Source organism: Puntigrus tetrazona, chromosome 12 (genome assembly GCF_018831695.1).
Source record: "Puntigrus tetrazona isolate hp1 chromosome 12, ASM1883169v1, whole genome shotgun sequence".
NCBI lineage: Eukaryota > Metazoa > Chordata > Actinopteri > Cypriniformes > Cyprinidae > Puntigrus > Puntigrus tetrazona.
In genome coordinates this window covers 17,321,295-17,333,673 of record NC_056710.1, presented here as the reverse complement: position 1 = coordinate 17,333,673, position 12,379 = coordinate 17,321,295, and the positions used below count along the sequence as shown (strand labels likewise).

Below are 12,379 nucleotides of genomic sequence, written 5' to 3'. Positions count from 1 at the left end.
TCTAAATAAGTTATTATTTTAGTATTTACATACTACATACAAGGCTCTAATGCCGTAATAGTGTAACCTTTCTTTTTTCAAAAGAAAGCTTTAGTCCTTACATTAAAGTAGAATCCGTTATGCAAGCAGCCACACTGCTCCACTGGGACACAGCGTCCTCCACTCCTCACCAACCCATCATCGCAGAAACATCCCTCAGAGCATGTGTGATCACAACTAGCATCAATGTTGCTGGCGCATGTATGACCACAGTCTGTGCCACACAACTCATAGTGGCTGCTCTCTGGGCAGGTTATGACTGGAAAATAAAGAATTGTATTTATGCCAAGAGCATCTTAAAATGTATTCCATATCCATGTTTGATTCCAACATGAATATCTAAACAAATACAAAACAAAAATTCAAATCTCACTCACCACAGGATGCACTTTCTCTCCAAGGGTAGATAACAGCATTGTTAGATTGACAGGCACTTGCATAGGTTTGGATCGAGCGACACAAGACATCATTACGGTTTCCAGAAAGGCACACATCGAACACACAGTCATCAAAATAGGCTTGAGGATCAACATAGACATGGCAGAAACTAAAGGGGCCTTGACTGGACCTGATGATGTCACACAGGGAACGGGAGGTTGTCTGATCCTGGCACAAAGGACAATTGTTTCCACAGCCATCATTGCATGGCAGCTCATCCTCAACCTTCCAACTAGCTCCAAACTGGTCTGCTGAGCGCACCAGAGCACCTGAAGAAGTCATGAAGTCATCATTACTTTGGCCGTTGAAGTTACCACAGATGCCACACATAACCCCACTGTAGTCTGCTGGTACAATGATGTTTAGTGTCCAGGAACCACCGTAACTCACGCTCAAACCAAAATCAGTTGATACAAATATATACTGTCCGCTGGAGTAGACAGACACTCGACCAGAATCAAGCAGCAGAGGGAGGTTTCTGGTCTCTCCATCAACCTAAATGAAAGGAAACTGCTGAGTGAATGCATTTGTTTTAGATCATAATTACATAAAGTACATGATTAATTATTAAAATATCTATGAAGGCAAGTTATAGTAAGAGATGCTTGATTACCTCAACAGTAAAAAGACCATTCATGTCTAGTGACATGTGCACAAGATGCCCAGAGACATTGACAAAAACTTCTACAGTAATTGCCACCGAGAGTCCGTGCCATGCCTTGTTTCTTGCATCCACCTGGAAGTGTGGAAGCCCCGTAGTGTCATTACATACAGTAGCTAGCACATAGCGGCATGTGCCCTGGAAGTCAAAGTAGGTTCCATCAAAAGACATGTAGTGGGGGTCTCCTGAAGCAGAGCAACGAGCTTGTGGCCGAGGATGACAGCCGTACTCGCCGTCCAACACATGGCAGACCTCCTCCACACTGCAAGAAGATGGTGTGCAATGAACATTTCCAGTGATTCCATCACAGACACACGAGAATTGACACTCTTCACCATGCCAGAACGTCTCTCCAGCCTGCCGATAACGCCCAGAGTGGTAACAACCACAACCCACAGGAGGCACACAATGATCTCCATTTAACACATTTCCATCATTACACTGGCAACCCTCCTGGCACTGCAATGTGCATTGAAATGGAAAGGAAAGGCTGGGGCAGGAAGCAGGACAGGATGTGCCGCACACTTCATAATGAGTGTTTGCAGGACAGACGGGATCTGGAATGACAAAAGAATAATGGCAATAGCAGAAAACTGTAGCTTCATGACAGCAAGTTTTAGCTTAGCATGTACAAAACAAAATGCTTACCGCAGTGGATGGCACTTCTCCACTCTTCTACTCTAATGCCATTCTGTTGGCAAAGCAGTGTGTAACCTCGCAGAGCCTCACATATAGGGCTTCTCTAGCACCTTGTGTCTGTTCCAGCAGTTGAACACAACCTGCTATCCGTTGCTGAGGATCTATTAATCTGCTGCACTCTGCAAATGGTCCATCGTGCTTTGTCATGATACTACAATGTTCAATGTACTGGCTGCTGTTCTGATAATGTCCAGGTTCCCAGCTGTCATTTGAGTCTTCACAGTGGGCTGACAGGGAACCATCACGCCAGCTGTCCGCAAACAGCTGAGTGTCATTCAACAGGATGGCATCGGGAGTGTAAAACTCATCAGAAATGTCTCCATTGAAGTTCCCACACAGACCTCCAAGAGTGCCACTATATGTGCTTGGTGCTGTAATTCGGACAATATGTGGCCAGTCAGCTCTTACAGTCACCCCAAAATTTGTTTCCAAAACAAAACCCCTCACACTGCTGTGATAAATACGGATTTGACCAGAGACAACACTGACAGGCAGACCAACCATCTGTCCATCCACCTGAAAGAAGTGATAAACGGTTTCAAGACACTTTTCCATCTAATACTGTATATAATTAATGCTCTTGGAGCATAGTGATTTAATATTTTGTCTAACCTTTACATTGCTGCCTTCTCCCATTTCGATGGAGACCTGAATTCCTTCTGCCTCAAACTTCAGGAACCTGTCAAATTCTTGAAAGCCTCTGGGTACTTTCTCCACCATCAACACAAAGTGTGGTAGTGAGGATGGTCCCATCACCCTAGCAAGGGTCAGTCCGCATGCTCCGGGGTATCTGAAACTTTGTCCATCGAAGGTGTGATATGACCCGAGGTCTTCAACCGAGCAAGTAGCATAGCCGGTGGGTCTGCAGCCTCTCACACCATCATGGACTCCACACACCTCTGCTGGACCACACTGGTGCTGATGGCAGGTCATCGACATGCCGCTGCACACACACTGTCTCCCACAGTCAGCATCCAACACCACGGACTGTCCTTCTGTGTAATAGAAGCCCTCAAAGATGCAACCACAGCTTGCTTCAGGAACACACTCTCCAGCACTCAGGATGTACCCAGGATCACAGATACAGCTCTCCTGACTGGGCAAGGGACAGTTCACTGGGGCAGATGGATTACTGCAGGTTGCAGGACAACCTGTTCCTTGGGGTTCAAAATGACTGTGTTCAGGGCACTGAATCTCTAGAAATGGAGGAAGAAAATAAAAAATATTCATAAATTATTGTAATATTTTAATTTAAACTAATTTGTTTTAACGAAATAATTTATTACAAAATGCCTACCGCAAAAGCCCTGCTGTCTCCACTGACCAAGTTGCACACCCTGCTGTTGACACTGAGTTGCATAAACATTGAGAGCCTGGCACAGAATGGGTTGGTAACCTCCTCCCAAGCAAAGGTCATACACACAGTTCTCTATGTAGGTCTGTGGCGCATGTACAGAGTGGCAAGCACTGAAAGGGCCAGAAACATCTTCTAGGATTCCACAGTGGTTGTTGTCTCTGTACAAAGTCATTTCATCTGTTGTACAAACAGCACAAGCCAAACCTGTGCACCTGACATTATGGCATTCAGGATCTGTGTCACTTTGTACTTTCCAACTGTTTGCAAAGTCCACATCTGAGCTCAAGATCTCACCACTAGGTGAACGAAAGTCATCTTCGGGGTGAAGGTTAAAGTTTCCACACAGACCACAGGTGGAATTAAAATAGTCATATGGTACAGAGATGCTGACGTAGCTAGATCCATCATATGTAACAAGCAGACCAAAGTCTGTGCTGATGGCCAAGGAAAACCCTGAACGATAGACCTGGATGGAGCCATTGTGAAGGGTGAATGGTGTTGCTGCAAAACTTCCATTAACCTGGAAAATGGAAAAAGAGGACATTAGGAAAATGAACAGCCTTCAAGATTTAAAGCAGTATAGTCATACTAACCCTCGCTTCATAATAGTGATCCTTGACCAGTTCAATTACTTCATCATAGACAAACACTCTGACCATCCGAGTCCATGACACATGTGTGCTGCCCCGATGCTCATTTTTTCCCTCAATGTGATAGTATGGCAAACCGCTGCCACAAGCCTAAAAATGTCAAGGATTACCCACTGACTTTTTAATTCTTATATAAACAACATAATGGCATAGAAATAATAGAGCAGGAGTAGCCAACCATGCTGTTGGAGAGCTGTTTCAAACTTGGCTAACCCTGCATTGGAGAAAAACTAACCTCAGATAGAACATAAGTGCAGGTCCCTTGAAAGTGAAAAACCTGATTGTCAAAGGTGTAGTAGTGAGGATCACCAGAGATGGTACAAGTCTGTCTCTGAATGTTCTGGCAAGAGTATTGGAAGGCTGCTGGACGGCAGGCTTGGGAGTAACTGCAGGGCTCGTGGCTACACTGGAGGTCACTGCTGGTGCAGGTGCATCTCTGCTGGCATGTTTCATCACTCCAGAAAGAGTCTCCTAGCTGCACTGGAACATCTACAATAAAGAGGATTCACATAGCATTCAACCTGAAATTATTAGATATTCAGGGAATTAAAAGTACATCAGGAGAAAAAATGTTACCATTAAACCGACAACCCCGCGATCCACGATCTGTTCTGAAAACCCATCTGCCTGGCACATTGACATTGCTGCTATATGTCAAGTTTGTGATGTTATTCAAGAATGATCCAGGAATAGAGAAATGATATCTGGATTTGATTGTGTCATAACCAGCCTGTGATAAATGGTAATAAAACACTTTCAACATCTTTTTTTTAAATAGTCTACCAAATCCCTACATTTTATTTAGAATGTTGTTCACACCTGTACAGAATTTGTTGGAGCAATTTTTCCATAATTCATCAAAATGAATGTGTAATGGCCATCTGAAATCAAAACCACTTGGAAAGATGTTTCCTGAAAAAGACCATTATAAAAAGTGCTAGTCAGTACAAGACACAAATCACATTAGCCATAATGTATACCAACTCTTTTTTTATGTGATGCATTTATTTTGATTTCTCAAATTTGTTATTGATCAAGGATAGGAATATTGCACAAAATCAAGTTAGGATTCTTACTGTTCCTGACAAAGGGAAATATGCAACCCTGTCCCACGTTGCTACAAACACCCAAATAGCAGAGAAGGTCAGTTCAGGGAAGTATTGGTTAATGTCATTTGTAGCCTCTGTAAGGACACTGCCAGATGTGTACTGACGATATGAAATAACACCATTTCCTCTATTATCAATATCTGTCCAGAATGGAGCGATGAGGTCTCTTCCACCATAACCTGGAAAGTGGTATGGAATCCAGCTGTGAAATGATCCATCAAAAGTCAAGTGTCCATTGTTGTTGACCTGAAATAGATAAGATGTCTTATCACAAAAAATTCTTTTTTTTCAGTCAAGTGGAAATAGGGCCCTCATTCATTGTCAAATAGGCTATTAATAAACTCATAATATTGGTTTTCATGAACAAATTCACTAACCCTGTGTTTCATTAAGAAGAGCTCTATCCCTATGCCCTAATCCCTTCAAATGATTCACCCTGCAGAAAGAGACCTTTGAAAAGATTAGGGCATAGGGATGAGCCCTTCCAAATGGAAAGTGAAGTGTGATGCCAAACATCATTTCTGCGCAAAGGATCATGGGAGCCTTAAGTGTCCATAAATTGTACCCTTTAAAATCCTTAATTCCATAGGTCCCTTTAAAGTGGCCAGGAGTGGGTACTTCAGTTTTAGAACGATCATTCAATACGACAGGCCGTGACTGTTTTCACCCTGTGGTGCCCTTGAGATGACGAAACATCTCATTTGGAATGCACCCTAAAATGTTTGCACTAAAATGTATTTTAATTACATAACAGCCCTGAAAGTTAGGTCTGTACAAAAAGGTGCTTTATTGTGTATGAACTGACGTTGAGGACTGTGCACTTGGCATTGCTCAAAGATCTGGTGAGTGTGCATCTATAGTGTCTCAATGTGTTGGGTAGAATATAAGTGATGAAATAAGCATGTGCAGAAAACACTTATATGGAGATGGTCTGGGCATTTGTTATGCAAACATGCAGCTGCTTGTTTAAAATATTCCAAATTCACTAACATTAGGACAAGATTAAAAACAAATTCACATGCATTCACATAAATATGAATAATTGACAGAATTATTAGTGAATAAGACTACTTTTAGTATGTTTTTGTTTGTATAAACAAACCAAAAAACTATTTAAAAAAAGTTTTGAAAATCCAGAAGACAACAAAACTATTTTCATTCACTGACTTACATATATTTGACTGTATGTTTGTCCAAAAAATGTGAACTGTTGCAGAAGGTAGATCACAGATGAACTTCCATCATCAGAACGATCATTCTTTATGTCTCCAGCTCCAAATGGATAGAACACAGCTGGGAATTTAAGGGAAATTATACATTTAGATTGTTTTTTATTGTTTTATTTAAATCATTTTTTTATTTTTCCAAAATGTTTCAAAAATACCTGGGGGGGTGGGTCCGGTGGTGGTCATGGTAATGGTACTTTGATCTACAACACAGAGAGAGAGATTAGAAAGGGTTCTTCGATTTAAAAAATCTGAAACAAGCTATCCAATTCAAATGTATTGTGAGTATTTTTTTTCACATCTTTTATACCTGAGAGAAGGCTTGATATGGTGGTGGTTATATATGTGGTACTCTCTTCTGTAAAGAGAAAATGACATCTGTGCGTTTGTGTGTGTGTAAACCTTAATATAAAAGTTAATATAAAAACACCCTATACTTACCATAGCAGTCTCGGCTTCCATTTCTGACCATACACACCATAGCAGGTTGGCAGGTGGAAGTAGAGCAGCGCAGATCATTTGGAGCGAAACACACACAGTGTTGGGAACATTCTAGATTCCAGAAATGCTCACCAACCTATGAAATCATACCACAAAACAACAATGAACACAATTCCGGATCCAAGGACAACAGTATGTGTGAGGAGTTGCTTTAGTAGTGAAATACTAAATACAAGGCTCTGTTTTTCTAAATCTTGTGAAATGTAATAAAGTTTCATTAAAAAATAAGAAATTCTTACATTAAAGTAGAATCCCTCATATAAGCAGCCACACTGCTCCACTGGGACACAGCGTCCTCCACTCCTCACCAACCCATCATCGCAGAAACATCCCTCAGAGCATGTGTGATCACAACTAGCATCAATGATGCTGGCGCAAGTATGACCACAGTCTGTGCCACACAACTCATAGTGGCTGCTCTCTGGGCAGGTTATGACTGGAAAATAAAGAATTGTATTTATGCCAAGAGCATCTTAAAAATGTATTCCATTTCCATGTTTGATTCCAACATGAATATCTAAACAAATACAAAACAAAAATTCAAATCTCACTCACCACAGGATGCACTTTCTCTCCAAGGGTAGATAACAGCATTGTTAGATTGACAGGCACTTGCATAGGTTTGGATCGAGCGACATAAGACATCATTACGGTTTCCAGAAAGGCACACATCGAACACACAGTCATCAAAATAGGCTTGAGGATCAACATAGACATGGCAGAAACTAAAGGGGCCTTGACTGGACCTGATGATGTCACACAGGGAACGGGAGGTTGTCTGATCCTGGCACAAAGGACAATTGTTTCCACAACCATCATTGCATGGCAGCTCATCTTCAACCTTCCAACTAGCTCCAAACTGGTCTGCTGAGTGCACCAGAGCACCTGAAGAAGTCATGAAGTCATCATTACTTTGGCCGTTGAAGTTGCCACAGATGCCACACATAACCCCACTGTAGTCTGCTGGTACAATGATGTTTAGTGTCCAGGAACCACCGTAACTCACGCTCAAACCAAAATCAGTGGATACAAATATATACTGTCCGCTGGAGTAGACAGACACTCGACCAGAATCAAGCAGCAGAGGGAGGTTTCTGGTCTCTCCATCAACCTAAATGAAAGGAAAAAAAATCAGCTGTGTGAAACTTTTCCAAGAATTAATTTGTTAAAGATCATAGCCTCGTAACTACATAAATCACTATATTATCTCTATATTATAACTATATTAATCACTATATAAAGGTAAATTACAGTGAGTGATGCTTCATTACCTCAACAGTAGAAAGGCTGTTCATGTCTAGTGACATGTGCACAAGATGCCCAGAGACATTGACAAAAACTTCTACAGTAATTGCCACCGAGAGTCCGTGCCATGCCTTGTTTCTTGCATCCACCTGGAAGTGTGGAAGCCCCGTAGTGTCATTACATACAGTAGCTAGCACATAGCGGCATGTGCCCTGGAAGTCAAAGTAGGTTCCATCAAAAGACATGTAGTGGGGGTCTCCTGAAGCAGAGCAACGAGCTTGTGGCCGAGGATGACAGCCGTACTCGCCGTCCAACACATGGCAGACCTCCTCCACACTGCAAGAAGATGGTGTGCAATGAACATTTCCAGTGATTCCATCACAGACACACGAGAATTGACACTCTTCACCATGCCAGAACGTCTCTCCAGCCTGCCGATAACGCCCAGAGTGGTAACAACCACAACCCACAGGAGGCACACAATGATCTCCATTTAACACATTTCCATCATTACACTGGCAACCCTCCTGGCACTGCAATGTGCATTGAAATGGAAAGGAAAGGCTGGGGCAGGAAGCAGGACAGGATGTGCCGCACACTTCATAATGAGTGTTTGCAGGACAGACGGGATCTGGAATGACAAAAGAATAATGGCAATAGCAGAAAACTGTAGCTTCATGACAGCAAGTTTTAGCTTAGCATGTACAAAACAAAATGCTTACCGCAGTGGATGGCACTTCTCCACTCTTCTACTCTAATGCCATTCTGTTGGCAAAGCAGTGTGTAACCTCGCAGAGCCTCACATAGGGCTTCTCTAGCACCTTGTGTCTGTTCCAGCAGTTGAACACAACCTGCTATCCGTTGCTGAGGATCTATTAATCTGCTGCACTCTGCAAATGGTCCATCGTGCTTTGTCATGATACTACAATGTTCAATGTACTGGCTGCTGTTCTGATAATGTCCAGGTTCCCAGCTGTCATTTGAGTCTTCACAGTGGGCTGACAGGGAACCATCACGCCAGCTGTCCGCAAACAGCTGAGTGTCATTCAACAGGATGGCATCGGGAGTGTAAAACTCATCAGAAATGTCTCCATTGAAGTTCCCACACAGACCTCCAAGAGTGCCACTATATGTGCTTGGTGCTGTAATTCGGACAATATGTGGCCAGTCAGCTCTTACAGTCACCCCAAAATTTGTTTCAAAACAAAACCCTCACACTGCTGTGATAAATACGGATTTGACCAGAGACAACACTGACAGGCAGACCAACCATCTGTCCATCCACCTGAAAGAAGTGATAAACGGTTTCAAGACACTTTTCCATCTAATACTGTATATGAATTATGCTCTTGGAGCATTTGGAGTGATTTAATATTTTGTCTAACCTTTACATTGCTGCCTTCTCCCATTTCGATGGAGACCTGAATTCCTTCTGCCTCAAACTTCAGGAACCTGTCAAATTCTTGAAAGCCTCTGGGTACTTTCTCCACCATCAACACAAAGTGTGGTAGTGAGGATGGTCCCATCACCCTAGCAAGGGTCAGTCCGCATGCTCCGGGGTATCTGAAACTTTGTCCATCGAAGGTGTGATATGACCCGAGGTCTTCAACCGAGCAAGTAGCATAGCCGGTGGGTCTGCAGCCTCTCACACCATCATGGACTCCACACACCTCTGCTGGACCACACTGGTGCTGATGGCAGGTCATCGACATGCTGCTGCACACACACTGTCTCCCACAGTCAGCATCCAACACCACGGACTGTCCTTCTGTGTAATAGAAGCCCTCAAAGATGCAACCACAGCTTGCTTCAGGAACACACTCTCCAGCACTCAGGATGTACCCAGGATCACAGATACAGCTCTCCTGACTGGGCAAGGGACAGTTCACTGGGGCAGATGGATTACTGCAAGTAGCAGGACAACCTGTTCCTTGAGGTTCAAAATGACTGTGTTCAGGGCACTGAATCTCTAGAAATGGGGGAAAAAAATAAAGAATATTCATAAGTTATTGTAATCTTTCAATTTAAACTAATTTGTTTTAATGAAATAATTTATTAAAAAATGCCTACCGCAAAAGCCCTGCTGTCTCCACTGACCAAGTTGCACACCTTGCTGTTGACACTGAGTTGCATAAACATTGAGAGCCTGGCACAGAATGGGCTGGTAACCTCCTCCCAAGCAAAGGTCATACACACAGTTCTCTATGTAGGTCTGTGGCGCATGTACAGAGTGGCAAGCACTGAAAGGGCCAGAAATATCTTCTAGGATTCCACAGTGGTTGTTGTCTCTGTACAAAGTCATTTCGTCTGTTGTACAAACAGCACAAGCCAGACCTGTGCACCTGACATTATGGCATTCAGGATCTGTGTCACTTTCTACTTTCCAACTGTTTGCAAAGTCCACATCTGAGCTCAAGATCTCACCACTAGGTGAACGGAAGTCATCTTCGGGGTGAAGGTTAAAGTTTCCACACAGACCACAGGTGGTATTAAAATAGTCATATGGTACAGAGATGCTGACGTAGCTGTATGCATCATATGTAACAAGCAGACCAAAGTCTGTGCTGATGGCCAAGGAAAACCCTGACTGATATACTTGGATGGAGCCATTGCGAAGGGTGAATGGCGTTGCTGCAAAACTTCCATTAACCTAGAAAATGAAGAATAAAAAAAAAAGGTAAATAGAATAATCAGCAGAAGACCTCATTCAAGTAACAAATGAAGGCAAATTGTTACACTAACCCTCGCTTCATAATAGTGATCCTTGACAAGCTCAATTACTTCATCATAGACAAACACTCTGACCATCCGAGTCCATGACACATGTGTGCTTCCCCGATGCTCATTTTTGCCCTCAATGTGATAGTATGGCAAACCATTGCTGCAAGCCTAGTTAAAAATGTCAAAGCCAATTGCCAATTGATTCACACTAACAAAATAAATAGAAACCCATTCAATTTAAAGAGAAAGACTAACCTCAGATAGAACATAAGTGCAAGTCCCTTGAAAGTGAAAAACCTGATTGTCAAAGGTGTAGTAGTGAGGATCACCAGAGATGGTACAGGTCTGTCTCTGAATGTTCTGGCAAGAGTATTGGAAGGCTGCTGGACGGCAGGCTTGGGAGTAACTGCAGGGCTCGTGGCTACACTGGAGGTCACTGCTGGTGCAGGTGCATCTCTGCTGGCATGTTTCATCACTCCAGAAAGAGTCTCCAAGCTGCACTTGAACACCTACAATTAGGTAGTTTCACATGACTTAGAATTCAATTTTGCCGTATGTTAGGAGATCAAACACCTAAAACAATTTTTAACAAGATTAATTTTTAAAAAGGTTTACCAGTAAGCTAAAGTGAAATTACAAGTTATTCGAGAGTTATGGAGGGTCAACATAAACAGTAAATATTTATATATTAATAATTAATAATCAGTATAAGAGGTAATTAGTAAGAGCAAATTTGAAAACATTACCATTAAATTGACAACCCCGTGATCCATGATCTGTTCTGAAAGCCCATCTGCCTGGCACATTGACATTGCTGCTGTATGTCAAGTTTGTGATGTTACTCTGTAGTGATTCAGTAATTGAGAAGTAGTATCTAGAGCTGATCGTGTCATAACCAGCCTACAGTAAGTGAACAAAAGAAAATCCTGGTTAGTTTCTAGTCAAGTTACTAGAATACTGGAATAGTTTCAAATACAGCAGCTATGTCAGTGCACACCTGTACATATCTTTGAGTTTGAGTAACTGTTCCATAATTAAACAAAACAAAAGAGAAATGTCCATCTGAAATCAAAACAACCTGGAAAGATGTTTCCTGAAAAAGACAAATGTAAAAATCATGTCCTGGCCAACAGTTTTCAAAAAGTCATAAAAACAGTAATTATACATTTTACTCTACACATTACATTGTACATTCTGATTATTTTACTCTATTTAGTGGGATATATGTATGTATACGCTATTAAAACAGAACAACATTTAACATAACCAGATTAGATTTCTTACAGTTCCTGAATATGGATAATATGCCACTCTGTCCCATGTTGCAACAAAGACCCAAGATGCAGAAAAGCTCAGTTCAGGAAAGTATTGTTTAATGTCGTGTGTAGCCTCTGTAAGGACACTGCCAGATGTGTACTGTTGATATGAAATAACACCATTTCCTCTGTTATCGATATCTGTCCAGAATGGAGCGATGATGTCTATTCCACCATAACCTGGGAACTGGTATGGGTAGTAGCTGTACCACGGCCAATCAAATGTCAAGTATCCATTGTTGTTGATCTGAAACAAGGGATCATTTTAAAATTTGCATAATACTTGAAACTGTTCTAACGTTTTCCAAAGTAAAATTTAATAAGAGTCAGAAATAGACTAAATGTGAGTGTTAAAGCTTGCCATAATAGTGAGGGAACAAAGCGAGTTTTATTATTTTTAAGTATACAATAAGTGAA

At 41.9% G+C, this 12,379-nt stretch overlaps 1 protein-coding gene across 1 annotated transcript in view; it reads right to left on the bottom strand.

Annotated features, from left to right (window-relative positions):
- si:ch211-39f2.3 overlaps nucleotides 1–12,379 on the bottom strand; it is a 31,256-nt gene that overhangs the window by 5,025 nt on the left and 13,852 nt on the right. The window contains 28 exon segments of the mRNA XM_043254170.1: nucleotides 102–298; nucleotides 417–972; nucleotides 1,091–1,695; nucleotides 1,787–1,868; nucleotides 1,871–2,353; nucleotides 2,450–3,033; nucleotides 3,135–3,714; nucleotides 3,788–3,934; nucleotides 4,080–4,333; nucleotides 4,421–4,574; nucleotides 4,664–4,756; nucleotides 4,921–5,199; nucleotides 6,125–6,246; nucleotides 6,338–6,382; nucleotides 6,490–6,537; nucleotides 6,621–6,756; nucleotides 6,920–7,116; nucleotides 7,236–7,791; nucleotides 7,952–8,556; nucleotides 8,648–9,129; nucleotides 9,131–9,210; nucleotides 9,311–9,894; nucleotides 9,996–10,575; nucleotides 10,668–10,814; nucleotides 10,902–11,155; nucleotides 11,393–11,546; nucleotides 11,644–11,739; nucleotides 11,931–12,209. Coding sequence (XP_043110105.1) covers nucleotides 102–298; nucleotides 417–972; nucleotides 1,091–1,695; nucleotides 1,787–1,868; nucleotides 1,871–2,353; nucleotides 2,450–3,033; nucleotides 3,135–3,714; nucleotides 3,788–3,934; nucleotides 4,080–4,333; nucleotides 4,421–4,574; nucleotides 4,664–4,756; nucleotides 4,921–5,199; nucleotides 6,125–6,246; nucleotides 6,338–6,382; nucleotides 6,490–6,537; nucleotides 6,621–6,756; nucleotides 6,920–7,116; nucleotides 7,236–7,791; nucleotides 7,952–8,556; nucleotides 8,648–9,129; nucleotides 9,131–9,210; nucleotides 9,311–9,894; nucleotides 9,996–10,575; nucleotides 10,668–10,814; nucleotides 10,902–11,155; nucleotides 11,393–11,546; nucleotides 11,644–11,739; nucleotides 11,931–12,209 — 8,379 coding nt within the window.